At 50.9% G+C, this 15,000-nt stretch overlaps 1 protein-coding gene across 1 annotated transcript in view; it reads left to right on the top strand.

Moving 5' to 3' along the window:
* Positions 1 to 15,000, top strand: part of LOC125036486 (protein giant-lens-like) — a 20,685-nt gene that overhangs the window by 5,333 nt on the left and 352 nt on the right. Inside the window, exons 2-4 of the mRNA XM_047629106.1 lie at positions 12,052 to 12,225; positions 12,419 to 12,625; positions 12,903 to 15,000. The exon at positions 12,903 to 15,000 is cut by the window's right edge and continues 352 nt beyond it. Coding sequence (XP_047485062.1) covers positions 12,052 to 12,225; positions 12,419 to 12,625; positions 12,903 to 13,103 — 582 coding nt within the window. The 3' untranslated portion in view covers positions 13,104 to 15,000. The remainder of the gene's footprint in view (positions 1 to 12,051; positions 12,226 to 12,418; positions 12,626 to 12,902) is intronic.

Genomic DNA, 15,000 nt, shown 5'->3' with positions numbered 1-15,000 from the left:
ATATTGCTGCCTTTGCATTTGCTCACGTTTCCCCGATGCCGCTGTCTCTTAAAGCTTTGGAATTATAAGGCGTCGCTCCGCGTCATCTCTGGCAGCGACGGCGATCGCCTCCCTGCTCCTGCCTCGTCGGCCCCTTCCTCGTCGTCCCTCGTCGCCCTTCCTCGTCGCTCGGGTGTCCTGGAAGGGCTCGTAGGTATATTGAAACCTAATATTGTCGCTGAGACGTTGAAGGAAAAGTGATACCCTAGAAAACAGGCAAATAATCTTCTCTCACTTGTTTACCTGATGCACCTGTTCTCCGCTTCCCGACCGCACAAGGATCGTTCGCCCCTCATGCATTAGCTCACTGTCCCCTGCTCTGTCACGGGGACGGACTTTACAATTTAAACAAAGTGCTAAAGTAAATGGTAAAACTCGGTCTTGCGTCGCCTTGGTTTAGGCCGATCCACGGGTGGAGTCGCCGGAAAGTTTCGCTCGCGGTCCGGGCTCGCGGCCTTTGTTCCCGCGTCCGCTCCTCTCTGGTACCTGTCCCAAACGTGACGGACGTTCCCCCTGGCGATCGTGTGGCAAGTGTTAGCTGGAGGAGTGTGAGGTAGGGGAGGGAAGGAGGGGTGATGGAAGGGGGTGGAGGGGTGACGCGCTGGGCTGCCCCGGGGTATGATGCCCCAGGGTATGACGGCCGGTAGGGCAGGAGCCCGGGCCGGACACCAGGCCTGACCGGCACCTGATACCCGCAGGCTCCTGTAACTCCCACCATTACCTATTATTAACTGTCAAGCAGCCGTCCAGCAGCGCTACCATTACTGGGCCAGCCAGTCTTCTGTACCCTGCCTGGCCCAACCACCCTGCCCTGCCCACTGCCCTTCTGCTTACGTAATACCCGAGCAATCATTTCCCTGGTAGAGGCACTAATGAATCGAAAGACAAGTCAAGATCGATCAGAATCGACGTACACCTTTTAGCATCCCGCAAATATGCTCTTGATATTAACGCACTTGTCGCTCTACATAACAGAGACATTTTCATAAACATCAGCATATTATAAACAATAACATGCTCTTTACACCTGGTTCCTGGTTGGTGGGAGGGGGAGGGGGAGGGGTGCATGTGGCGCCAACGTCTCGCCAGCCTAGAACTAAATGTATCCCGAGATGTCGTGAGTGAATGGGAGAAAAGAATGTAAAAAAAATGAAAGCGAACAAGAAAAGAGCACTCTGATAATGTGAAAAACAAAACAAGAAAAGCACTTGATAATCATATTCCGACAAGAACATCATCATAAAATCAGCAAAATCATGGTTCGAGTGCATCGGCGAGCAGCAGCCTGGGTGTCGCATGCGCTCATGGGGGACGCGGCTATGTAAGGCCTAATTGGCTGCTCCACCCGAAGTACTTGGGCAAGCGCCTGCTCATGTTCTGCTGCCGCTTACGAGGCTGGGCGAGGCGGGGCTGCTGGGAGGCCACGCCATAGAGGAGGAGGGGGAGAGGAGGAAGAGAGGGGAGAAGGAGAAATTAGGAGAATGGGAAGGGAAAGAAGGGGAACGAGGAAAAGAAATCAAGTGAGAAGAAGGGAGGAGCAGGGGAGGGGGATAGAATGGGGGTAAGGGTGTAGGTCCGCACGGGTCACCCCAGGCTGTGGGGCGGGGCTGAGGGGCAGCGGGCAGGAGGCTTCGGTCACCCCAGCGCTACCGTCCGGCAGGTCCGTAGGCCGCAGGTCTTTTTCTCTGGGGAATCACAATTTATTCATTTATGCATATATGTATACATGCATATATATACATATATATAGATAGATATAGATATATCTATATAAGCATATATATGTATATATATGTATATACTTCGGTGTAAATGTCCCTCTATTAAATTGCAAAGATTATATCATCCTATTATACTCCACCTTCCCTCTGTGAGTTTTTTTTTCTCCTTTCCAATTCACACTGATTCATCGTGACGGTCTTTCTGTCTTAACGGTCTTTCATTCTCGGTAATTACTTCCTCTCTCGCGGTCCTCTTGACTTATCAAAATTATGTCTTCCCTCCTTCTTTCTTCCTTTTTCTTTCCCCTCCTTCCTCCGTTTACCCTCTCCTCGGCGTACCGATATAAACGCCAAAGCTACGTCATGTACCTGAAATACGGTTCTCTCTTGGCATAGATCTGTCACACCATGTATGTATGTGTGTGTGTGAGAGTAAAAGGGAAGCTATATATGAAAAGTATAGACAAGACTTTGTTTTTTCACAAAGAGTTTATTTATTCATTTATTAATCACCGCGTTATCACCCTTCCTTCGAAATCTTTCCTGTCCTCTTCCTAATGGTTCATCTCGGCCGTCGACATCCCTAGCCGTACACGTAAAAAAAAAAAGGCTGACAGCGGCTACGAGGTATGCGTGTGGTATGCCGTCATATGCCTCTGACGTAGTATCTGTGAGAAGGTATTCCGCGAGCAGCTTATAGGCCTGAAGTCTGCCAACATTTTTGCGAGTGATTTATCTCCTCTGTGACACTTGATACAAATCTTCTTAATCGCGGTAATGAAGTGATTGTGAGTGGAGACAACAGTGAAGCGAGCAAAAAGCGTCTCTGTTACCACCACACTCTGCAGTGGACAAACACATTAACATTTCGGACACTAATACCCCGGTGGAAAATACGATGTAAACACTCGTATGTAATTTCATCGGCTACTGTCTCGGCGATATTGATACTTTCTCTTCCTCTTGCCTATGCAATATACGATATTGCCAGTAGCATGTAAGTATGCCCGCCACGGCAAGCATGTAAATAAACAAAAGGTGTTTTATATGGGTGAGTGTATGAAGTTGGGCAGGCTGGCGTCAGGGTGCCGCATGCCTCTGACATACGCATGCTTGGCACTCGCACCTCGCCGCGCACTGCCAGGAACAAAGCAAATCCCACCTTATCAATCTACTGCCTTCATCTATCACATTTCTCGTGACAGTGTTGCCGGGTTGGCACCAGTGCCGTCCTTTAGCTCTAATGAAGGGGAAAGGGGAATGGAGGGGCCGTTGCGAGTCGGGCGTGTATTGTCAAGTGCTCGTGGCTCCTTTGGTAATGTCCACGAGCGCCTGAGTGTAAAGAGGGAGATCGTCCCCGCAGAAACTGTCTGATCTCTTGACACCACGTGTAAAGACGGCAGGAAGATTCTTGCGTGTAAACATTAGCTAGATATTGTCACACCGTGGAAAAATTAGCGATGCTTGTTGGCACTATGAACGACTGTTTGGCGCCGCCACCTCACTTTCACTCTATCACGCCCGCCCACAACACTACCCACATCGTGCTCCCCCCACGCCCACACGCCGCTTTACATCACGAACCGCGTCCACAACTACCCAGCCCTTCACAATTCCACCGCACCCGAGTACGAACAGCCTTTCCCTTGCTAAAAGACAGCTTGCAGGAGCTTCTTCAAGTTCCGCTTAAGCACTAAACGCCCTAGCTTAGTGTGTGAAATGCGGTGTGTGTGTGTGTGTGTGTGTGTGTGTGTGTGTGTGTGTGTGTGTGTGTGTGTGTGTGTGTGTGTGTGTGTTTGTGTGTGTGTATGTGCATGCGTTCTCGTATGTGTGTTTATATACGTGTATGTGGGTGTGTTTCAGACGAAGGTAAAGCTAGAGATCCTTGTAGTAACGGAGGGTCCGGGCGCCACTCTGCCGCTGCCGGGGAAAGTTAGAGGGAGATCTTCTGGGACTGAGTGTGTCCAAGGTATCTGCGCCTCGGTTCGCTGCCGCTGCTACGTGACGATACAGAGTTTCGGAGACTGGCTGACAACTGGCTGAGTTATATTTTATGGGTGTTTTAAGAAACGGTAGACTCTTCTGCTAGGAAGAGAAGAAAAAGCTCGTGAATCATGGCTGAAGCAAAACTTTTCTTCAGGAGTTCACAGTAACCTTCACATATCCACCAACATTCCACACTTTTTTTTCCGTCAACGCGGGAGTAAAGAGCCTTGAGAAATATTATCACTATCATTAACAAGTTCACCAGAGGGACTTTTGAGATACCTCCGCGACTCCCTTTCGTAAACAAGCAACGAGACAAAAGTCGGCAGCCGCACCAGAAACCCACCGCCGCCGCTACCAGAAACAACAACAAGAACAACAACAAAGGCCCGAGAGAAATGAATGGGGGAATAACCATTAGCCACGGGTGAGTGGGTCGCCCGGGGTTGCAGCATGGTATAAGGAGACGAACAAACAGTCTCCGGGCTGTAGGTATCTCGTCGCCACGCTCCCCAGCCTCCTCGCTAACGTCAGTCGAAGCTTCTACGCATTTTAAAAGTGGTATAACGACGACCTATGTACCAGAGGAGAGTTCCTGTGGCCTTACCCAGAGGAGCAGGAGAGAGGTGGGTGGGGGGTGGGGAGGGGCGCTGAGGTGGGGGAGCTCGCTCAGGTAAGGCGTGTTGCCACAGTTCGCCAAGAGAGGAGGAGATTCCCCGCTATCATTTGGAGTCTGATTACGGGTTTAAGGTTGCTTCGTGCATGGCATGAAACCACTGGATTTGTTGTAAAAAATATGAGCTGAAGGCTGCGAGGTAAACGGGATTTGTTTATGATATAATTTGCCTGAATTTCTAGCCTTACACATACAACATTCACTTTGCTCTAACTTCACGTGCTCCTTTTTTTTTTTTTTACAGCGGTTCGGATGACTCAACTCTTGTCTTTACGAAATAAATAGCGTTGGTAAACTTATCATGTCGGCATATTAGGATACCTGTGAGACTAAGTTGAAGATTAATCGTTTTCTTTATCGAGAGTGAAGAAAATTCTCGGTAAGAGACAGCGAGTCGAAGAGGAGGAGGGGGAGGAGGAGGAGGAAGAGGAGGAGGGGGGAGAGGCAGGGGATAGAGGAGGTCGGCAGGAGAGAAGGGGAGGGAGGAGAACGAGGGAGGGTCGGGGGTAAAGGTGGGAGTGGGGGTAGGGGGTCACCAAACTAGTCGTAGCGGATTCATTCAGAATAATTCCATTCATCGTGGCGTTCATTCATTCAGGTGAGTCGGTGGGTGTTACGAGGGAGCGGGAGGGGAGCTGTCGAGAGCTGCCTGGAGAGAAGGTCGGGCTGCGTCGCCTCGCCTCGTTCCATGTCGCGGGTAGGAATTGCGCAACGATATGGAGAGAGAGAGAGAGAGAGAGAGAGAGAGAGAGAGAGAGAGAGAGAGAGAGAGAGAGAGAGAGAGAGCGAGAGCGAGAGCGAGAGCGAGAGCGAGAGCGATAGAGCGAGCGAGCAGGAGAGAGAAAGAGAAAGAGATGTGTAGAGAGAGAGAAAGAGAGAGAGAGAGAGAGAGAGAGAGAGAGAGAGAGAGAGAGAGAGAGAGAGAGAGAGAGAGAGAGAGAGAGAGAGAGAGAGAGAGAGAGAGAAGAGAGAGAGAGAGAGAGAGAGAGGGAGAGGAAAAGAAAAAAAAACCTCGGGGTAGCAGTTACGAGGTGTCGGCTAGGGCCATATTTGGCCATGAGAGAGACTCTGTGCTAAGACATGGAATGACTCAATTGATTACCTTCTGGTGCCAGCGAAGGAGCAGCGACTAATCCTGCTGGATTGTTCCGCGGGCCTCCTTCGCGCCGCCTCGGAGGGCCGCGGGATCCGGCTGCGACTCGAAGGATGTGCGCGACAGTGATCGTCGTCAGCCCGTATACGTAATGGAGGAAGACAGCCATTTTGGCGGAAACACGTCCATTTTGGCGGGAAGAGGTCTGCTTAAGCGATACCATGTTGTAAACGGCGGGAACGGGCGACGATCTGCCGGGTGAGAAAGGTCGTCCGGTCTGGCCGGTAAAATCAAACCTGGTCAACCAGTATGGCGGGAACTGCAAGTCGCGTTGGCGCCTGGAAAAGCGGAGGTGACGGGGCGGGCGGGTAGCGCTGGGGCTCTGCGGTTGGAGATGGGCGGCAGTCGGGGTGGGTGGTGTGGGTGGGCTGGAGGTGGGTGACGGGGCACACACTCCCAAGGACACTAACAACTCCAGGCTAGCAGGTGCAGCACGAGGTCTTACGTATATGTTGTCAGGGCCCTTCCAAAGCCTTGCCAGCGATCGAGTCAGAAGCCAGTTCGTTGGGAACGAAGCCCTTCCTCTTTCCGTTGCTGTTCCTTCATCCCGCCTCCCGTGGGTGGGCGTCCATGGCAACCGCCACTGCGCCTCCAGCCTTGGGACGACCATCCCGCCGGACGACCAGGAGGACCATCCACCCTAACACTTTCTTAAGATGTGTAGTTTCCGCTGCGGTCTCAACGGTCTCTCCCGCGGCGGAAGTCACCTGTTCGGCCGCGTTCACTCTCAGTCACTCTCAGCCGCTGCTGCCGCCTCCTTCGAGTCCCTACCACTCTCAGGTTCAGTCACCGTCCGGCGTTGGGTCGTCATACCACTCTGAGCTCCGACCAGCGCCGGCTCTGCTACCACAACCATGGCTAACGCCTCGAGGAAGAATTTGGACGTTGTTTTTTTCCATCGTCATCATATCTTTTTGATATGTTCGCTCCACAGCTGATGCACCCCTGCGTCATCGCCGTCACATGCACAGCCCGGTCTCCTCTTCTCCTTCTCCCGAGGCGTCCCCCAAGTCTAAACTTCCTTCTTCACCCTTCACCCATGTTTGCCTTCTTCCCTCCTTTTCCTCCTCCTCCTTTTCCTCCTCCTCCTCTCCCCCTCTTCCTCACCCTTCTGACCCCGCGGAGACCATTCCGCCGCACACTCATTCATTCATTTGTTCCAGCGTTCATTCATTTAGACAAACGTGTGCCGACCTCAAGGTTACGGCGCTGTTTGGTGTTCTTCTGGGTGTTCCCCTGTGTTCCCACGCGCTCTAGAACTTCTTTACCTGGAAGCACACACACACTCACTCACTCACACACTCACACACGCAGAAGAGCGAATACGAAATTCTTCGAAGTAGCCCGAGACTGACGAGCCGGTATTACCCAACACCGATTCATGTTCGGGCGGCACTTTGCATTCCTCTCTATGCCACGACGCAATAAGGGCTTGCGAGATTAAAAACACAGTCTTCTCTTGCGCCTTTCTTCCTGTTCGCCTTTTATTCCATTCATTTGAATCTTCGCCGCAATTCTCGCCCTTATATGGTCACCGCGTACGAGCGAGCGCCTTCGTGAGGGTTACGCCTCCTTGGTGGCGCTGTTCTTCAAGGTAATAATGGGAAGGATCACATAACTGGCATACCTGAGTTCGCACACACAGAGTGGCGCCTCGCACAACACATCGCTTGCCCCCCGCCCGCGCCTGTCTCCCGCCCACCGTCCATAGCCGCCCACACCACTCGGCCCAGTCATGCGACTCTCTCTGGAACCTTCGGGGCTGACTGGGCGGATCAAAGGAAGATGAAAAGGGAAAGGAAGATAAAAAAGGAAGATGGATATGCGAGGAAACGGGTAGCGTTAGCAAGACGGACGTCGGGAGATACGGATGGAAGCACAGAGTGAGGAGGGCGATGAGGGGGCGCGCGGGGGAAAGTCTTCGGACTCCCTCACAATTTACCTGGTAATGTCATCGTTAAAGCGAGGTGAGATTTATGCTGATGAGTTTAAATATGGTAATGGGACGCGAGCGGGAGGCGGGGGGGGGGGGGGGCTTGACACGGAGATTTTCGAGCGTCTCTCATTTCATCTCTCCATCACTCTCTCTCTCTCTCTCTCTCTCTCTCTCTCTCTCTCTCTCTCTCTCTCTCTCTCTCTCTCTCTCTCTCTCTCTCTCTCTCTCTCTCTCTCTCTTTCACCCTCTCTCACGCTCTCTCACGCTCCCATTCTCTTTATTACCTAGAAATTAGCGAATCGTATCAACTGACATTTATAACCACCTCTTATCCCATTTAACATTTACCTCAATGTCCACACTTTCTAGCCTTCACATATGCGGCCATATGACGTGTCGTTCTGGCGCCATCACAGACACCCTTCCTCTCTCATTTGTGAGCAGTACAAGCAACTATCGATGTTTCATTGCACGCGTTGATGTGCAGTATTGCATACTAACGGTGGCATTGCTTTTCGTCGCGTTTAGAAAGTAGACATTTAAATTTGTAGATTAGTGTTGTCTTAGATGTGCTGGGTGTTCTTAATAGAATATCAATTGGAGTTCAAGCTATCAAGGGAATGTATGTCGCCGACGACACCCACAGCACAAGAGGTTCCTGCGTAAAGCCTTATTTTTAATCTTTTAAATTTACTTCGCCTTCCGTCTTCTCTATCCCCGATAAAACGCGGGATTCCGGATATTATTTATGTATGAAGAGCTGGTTGTGGTGCATTAGATGTGGTAGCCTGGGTGTGGTAGTCCGCGTGTGGTTGCCCAAAACCCGCCGTGGCCAAGAGTTGGGTGTGTGGCGGCCTCGGGCACGGCGGCAGCGGCGGCGGAGAGGAGCCGTGGCGCCGGGCAGGCCTGACGCGAGGACGGTGCGGCCACATTCCCCCCGCGCCCACGCCCGAACGGGACATTGTAAATGTGTCTACTCGCCGCAGATTTTAAGCCCTTGTTTGACTTTCGATTTCCCTCCCTGGCGTCAGCGTGTGTGTGTTTAATGGCGCGCACGATTGGCGGCGCGAGTGAGGGCGGCCCTGGCACCGCGGCCTCACGCATCCTCGCGCCGGGAAGGTCGCGCCCTCGGACTTTTCGCTTCGGATGGGCGGAGGTGGGGGTGGTGGGGGTTTTGTGGGGGATCTCCCTCCTGAAAGTCAAAATGTATCCCATGCGACTCTCCAATAAAGGAAAAAAAAAGTGGATACAAATCTTGTCGATCTTCCTCTTTTCCGTTCTCTGATTGGCATTTTCGAAAGATTTACAGTTGAGAAAGCCCAGAAATACGAGCGTCCGTTCCTTCAGCCACTTTCAGCCTCAGTACAGGTGACCTTATTCCCCTTTTCGAATCTCTTAAATTTTCGCGTCAATTCGGATTTTGGCGAGTTTCCCACGCGAAGAATTATGTAGCGTTGTGCAAGTTCGAAAATAAGGAGGTGGAAAAAAGGTCGGATATCTGTTGTGGAGGAGTAAGGTAAAGGCAGAAATACTCCTGTTAAGTTCTGGCTCTGTATGGAGGTTTGTCTCTCTCTCTCTCTCTCTCTCTCTCTCTCTCTCTCTCTCTCTCTCTCTCTCTCTCTCTCTCTCTCTCTCTCTCTCTCTCTCTCTCTCTCTCTCTCTCTCTCTCTCTCTCTCTCTCTCTCTCTCTCTCTCTCTCTCTCTCTCTCTCTCTCTCTCTCTCTCTCTCACTTTCCCTCGCGTTTTTTCTCCCTCCCTCCCTCCCTCTCCCTCCGCCCATGAAGGAGGACCCACTGCGGCGCCAGCCCACATAACTAACACCCCCCGTCCAACTAAGCGACCTTCGCCGTCTCCTGCCCCCCTCCCCCCTCCCCCCTCCCCCCTCCCCCCCTCCCCCTTCCCTTACCCTCCTGCCCTTCACATCCCTCAACCCCTCCCTTCCTTCACCCTTTGCCCTACAACCTCCGACAATTTCTTTTCCTTCTCTTCCCCGTTGTCGCTCTCTCTCTCTCTCTCTCTCTCTCTCTCTCTCTCTCTCTCTCTCTCTCTCTCTCTCTCTCTCTCTCTCTCTCTCTCTCTCTCTCTCTCTCTCTCTCTCTCTCTCTCTCTCTCTCTCTCTCTCTCTCTCTCTCTCTCTCTCTCTCTCTCTCTCTCTCTCTCTCTCTCTCTCTCTCTCTCTCCCTCTCTGCCTCTGCCTCTCTCTCTGTGCCTCTCTCTCCCTCAACCTCTTCCTCTTTCTGTCTCCCCCCCCCCCCTCTCTCTCTCTCTCTCTCTCTCTCTCTCTCTCTCTCTCTCTCTCTCTCTCTCTCTCTCTCTCTCTCTCTCTCTCTCGCTCTCGCTCTCTCTCTCTCTCTCTCTCGCTCTCGCTCTCGCTCTCTCTCTCTCTCTCTCTTTCCCCTCCATCTATCGCCGCTCGAAGTTCTCCTCCCTCTCTTTTTTCTACGCTTGTTATCGTCCACATTCTTCGCCTCGAGTTATTATGCATGTCTTTTTATCTCCCTCAGACAGCGGGATTGAGTCGCCGTTTGATATTGGTTTCACTAACTGATAATATGATTGTTTTTCTCTCTTGTTTTCTGCGATGGGAGTTGATAGCCGGGCGAAGCAAGAGCACTGTGGGTAAGTCTGTAACCCGGTCGCCTCCATACTTGTTTTTGTGACAGGCCTCGGCGGCGGAGATTTTTATTTTGTGTAAACTTTTGCGATCGCTTTGGTTTTCTTGCGACTGTGAGACTAAATTTTCCTTGGGGATGAAACGTATGTTTTAAAAATGGCATGTTTTAGTTTTCTTTCTTCTTCTGTATGACGATGTTTTCCTTCGATTGTCCAGAGGAAGTGAAAAGTTTCCCCCTGAGCTCAAGATTCGATATTGTGCTTTACCTTTTCCCCGTGTGTACCGATGTGGAAGTTTCCGATACGATAACATCAGTCGCGCTTTAATGCCTTTCTCTTGCCGTAGATCCTCAACCGTAAAAATAGTTCATCACGACCTCGCCTTTTTAAATGCGCGTTGATGATCATATTGGCTGCGGACTAGTGTAAACAGATGTATCCAGCTCAGCCCATTCATTCATTCCTTCCCTCCCTACCCACCCCTGCCGACTCTCCTTCCCCACCCCCTCCCAACCCCCTCCCGGGCCTTCCATTCTTGCTCGTGGGAAAATTTACGTTGCCAGGATGTTTCCCCGGCCGCCCATTCATTCATTCATTGGGCTCGACCCGGGTGAACCGTGAGGCTTGAACTTGACCCCCCACTTCCAGGGCGCGATCTTGGAACCAGAGGATCGTGAAGGGGGGTGTGAAGGGGGAAGGGAAGGGGGGAGGAAAGGGTGACAAGGAAAGGAAGGGGAGGCCTTTAATGATGGAATAAGTACCAGCTTAACACCACGTCGGTCAGGTGTAGAGGAGGTGGGGTAAGGGTGAGGGGAAGGGGGCAAAGATCGGTTTTGTGGTGTAGAACACGATATCATTGTAACCATAATTATTAGTGTTCTTGAATTACAGGAAAAAAATAGTAAATTATAATCACGTCTCAGAGGACTGTTTGAAGGACATATGAGGTTCTTCGTGCAAATTCTGTCGTATTGCTTCTCGGATTGTTGTTAAAGTGACGTAGAGCCGAATGGAAAGCAGAAAAGATATCGCTAATATTTATGTGATTGAATATCAGTTGGAATAGATGCAAGTATGCGTACAAGAAAGTTGTGCGTGTACGCACGAGAAGTTGTGGTGCGGCCAGGCGGGAAGAGGGGCGTGTGGGGTCATGGGGGTCATGGAGGTCGTGACCCCTCCCCCACACCCCCTCCTCTACCAAATGAGAGGAAATCAACCATTTTAATGGGAAAATGCGGCCGGATCACGACTGCGTTCATAGAAAATACGGTTAAAATAAAGGTGCAGAGGGAGCAGCACCTCTCTGGTGTTCGTATCCGTGGCCTCCAACGAAACGCTTAAACTAATGAGGCGCCGCGGGGCATGCGTCTGTTTCCCTCGCCGAGTGTGATGCCAGGGGCAGGGGGCACGTCGTGGTTGATATAATAATGATACTTATCGCCACTGATGCTGCGGCAAAAATATATCATCGGTGAGACGAGTGTGCGTGCGTGACCGTCGCAGCAGCGCCATCAGCCTCAGCATCTCTCTCCACCCATCACAGACCTCATCTCGGCTTCCGGCCCCGCGGGCATCCTCTGTACGGAGAAATCGTGTCAGCCTCTCTGCTACTGCTGCTCCTCCCTCCCCTCGCTGGCCCTTATCATTATAACCATCATTAGCGCCACCATTATCATAATCATCATCGCCAAGCCCTCATTACCGCAAGCAAGTCGGTTTGTTGTACCAAAACTCCTCGAGCGTCCACTCTAACGAGGGTCAAAATTGACGCTTTCTTAAGCGTATTCTAACTGTTCTAAAGCGTTTTGTGCGCCATTAAAGGTTTGTTTGTCACACACGCAGGAACGTAGCATTATTATTTATTTTGCATAACTGAATTACTACTTTTATATTTCTTTACTAACTGTTTTTTTTTTTCTCTTTGTAGAAGAGTGAGGAGGACCTGCCAGTGTGCTCACCATGGTCCGTTTGCAACAAGGTCGACACGTACGACACCCCGCGGGTGGAACGCCAGTGCAGGTGTCCCTCTGGCCAGACCTGCAGCGCCTCCCTCACGTCCTCTGACGGACACACCATCACCGACAAGAACCGCCAGTTTAAGGTGGGTTTACTAAATCTGAGAGCAATTTCTTGTCAACCAAAACTGCTGCGGAATCCAGATCAATAAGAATAAATGACTTCGATCGTGTGTAACATTCTGAATATCACGAGTCAACCGCAACAGAAGGAGCTATAAAAATGAACGACATGCCCCCAGGCAGCCATTTTAATCGAACATCCTCTTCCTTCGCCAGCTGTGTGAACCCATCAAGAAACTGCCCAAGTGTCGCTACTTCCGCGATGTCACGTGGACTTTCATCACGTACCCGGACAACGTGACGCAGCAAATCATGCACTGCGCCTGCCCCAAGAACTCCGTGGCTTACATCATCAAGCGCCACGCCTTTCAGACCGAGCAGGGCCTCGGGTTCCAGTACAGCTTCGCTTGCTCACCTCAGAGCGTAAGTGCCGCTTGTCCGTTTATGCTGCGTCGATGGCGCGACTGTTCGTTTAAATGATTTAAAAGAAAAATTTTGCTTGATTTATTAGAATACTGTTTAGTTCAAATAGATTAACAGTATGAAAAAAAACAACAAAGAACTGGAAATTTTGCATTAATTTCTTTGTCCTTGGCCATAAACATTTCCCTTCCTTCTCAAACACAAAAGCCTTTCATTACTACTTGAATTTACGAAGCAGTCCATTATAAAGTATTCATATCCGGGTTTCTCTCAACAGCGCCTCCGGTGTCAGCGCAAGGAGCCCTGCCGACTTTTCACGGTGAAGAAACGCCCTCAGTTCGAAGAAGTGAACACGAACACCCTGTGCCAGTGCCCACACGGCCACCGCTGTCCCCGCCACCACATGGACCCCGGCGTCATCCCCGGCAAGACCTACACGGAGGATTCCATACGCACCTACAGCGGCTACTGCATGTGAACGCTAGGAGGACCTCCGAGCAGCGGTCCGCTCGACGCTCGACCGACCTACGCTTCTCTCCCAGAGCGCCTGGAGCTGCCTGTGCTCTTTCGTTGTGCGCATCAGCCCATCTTGTTCGTGAGCGCTGAACCATTGTATACATGCACAGCGGACCCCACTAGAGCTAGTGTAAGTGTGAGTGTGGGGACGCCGTCACGCTAGGCATGTCTCGATCTTGCGGCAGCGGGTCTGGCCCACGGCATCGTGTGGCGCCACGGAACGCGACGGCTTTAGGGGTCGTTCCGTGGCTACGCATGGTGGTGTCACTCCTGTCCGTCGCGGGGGCGTCGGGATGTGTTTGAAGAGAGAAAGAGAGAGAGAGGCTGACCGCACAGAGTACCCCACTGGCGTCAAGCACTGTCTCCAGCGTCAAGTTCTCGATAACCTTCGCCTCTCGCTACTGTACCTGAATACGCGACGTCGCACGCCCCTTCGTCGCTTCCGGGACGTCACCGCAAGTCATCGTGAGCATACGGACTTCACCGGATCATCTGCATCATTCCTATTCTAAATCGATGAATTAATTCGCGTCTAGAGTTGGTCTCGTGCGTGGCAGGTGGACGGCCCGGGGGCTTGATACTTGGATGCCCAGGACGCTCGACTATCCCGACGGGACTGGGTCACTTGTAGAAGTCTTCTTATTTTATATTTTTGCATTGCTTAGCAGCCATCCATACTCTTTGACGATATTGCCATATTTCCAGTACATACTCAGTTATTATTTAGGGACCCCCTCAGGGCGGTGGAGCAGTAGCGGGCCCCTGTAGCCTGCCGGAGTCGTCCTGTTGTCTCCGGAGGCCGCGGGAAGGCGAGCGCTACCAAGCCGTGAGTCGGGATGAGGTTCTTTCTCAGAATGAAAATACCTCCTCAGATGTGATGCCTCAGACCTCCCATATATATCGGCTTGTGACTTACTCGTTTGACTATTATTTCCAGTGATAGTTGGACTCGGATGTTGTATGTGTTAATGTGCATATGTCTTAACGAAAATGATGGATAAATATAATGCATTTATTTTTAGTTAACATTAACGTGCTAGTCAGATTATAATATAGTGTTAAATGGCTCATTATGATTGAGCCTCGTTCCTTCTTTATCAGTCTTTTATTTCCTCTCTCTTCCTCCCCTAAAGTCACAGTCAGACGCCATCTGTCTCTTTGACTCGTGTTATCTTTATCTCCGACGTGAGAACCTGTAGAAAGATATCAAGGCCATTGTCACGAAGCTTCACGAGATTCTTTGATGGCAGTGATTACGGGAGCTCTCATAGTTATCTGTGATCTAATATATTCGTTATTATAACACTTCGAATCTTCTTTCATTATTTTTATATTGATTTATATCGCTTTTGCTTCTACGGATCCCGGGCCAGCGCGGGCATGACGCGGCGGGTAGAAAGGGACCCGGAGAACGTGAAGAAACCCATACTACTTTTTTTGCATAGGTGTTTCTACTCGCCGCCTCACCCGTGCTGTCCGTGGTGTAGGAGCGGAAGCCAAATGTTGTGACCATAAACATACGGTAGTGAGAAAAGTGTCCGCCTGTACAGTGCTCCACTCCAGGAAATTCTTTGATGATTTCAGGGATAGCATTATAGTCCCATAAATCATGTTTATTATGTATGAGGTTCTCCACGCGAGAGCCTACAGCAACATTCCAGATATGTTAGCGCAAACTGTAGACTGGACAACTTTGTACTCAATACAGTAGATACCCAGCCCATTCTGGGTATTTTCTTTTCAGGCTGAACATATTTAACTGAGACTTGCATGAATTAGAGCATTTGTCCCAGGCGCTGCATGACCTAGTAGATGTGTTGTACCATAACTGTGTAATCATGGTAGCTCTTACTGCGATA

This window comes from Penaeus chinensis, chromosome 21 (assembly GCF_019202785.1).
Source record: "Penaeus chinensis breed Huanghai No. 1 chromosome 21, ASM1920278v2, whole genome shotgun sequence".
NCBI classification, from domain to species: domain Eukaryota; kingdom Metazoa; phylum Arthropoda; class Malacostraca; order Decapoda; family Penaeidae; genus Penaeus; species Penaeus chinensis.
This window is presented reverse-complemented; position numbering and strand designations above follow the sequence as displayed.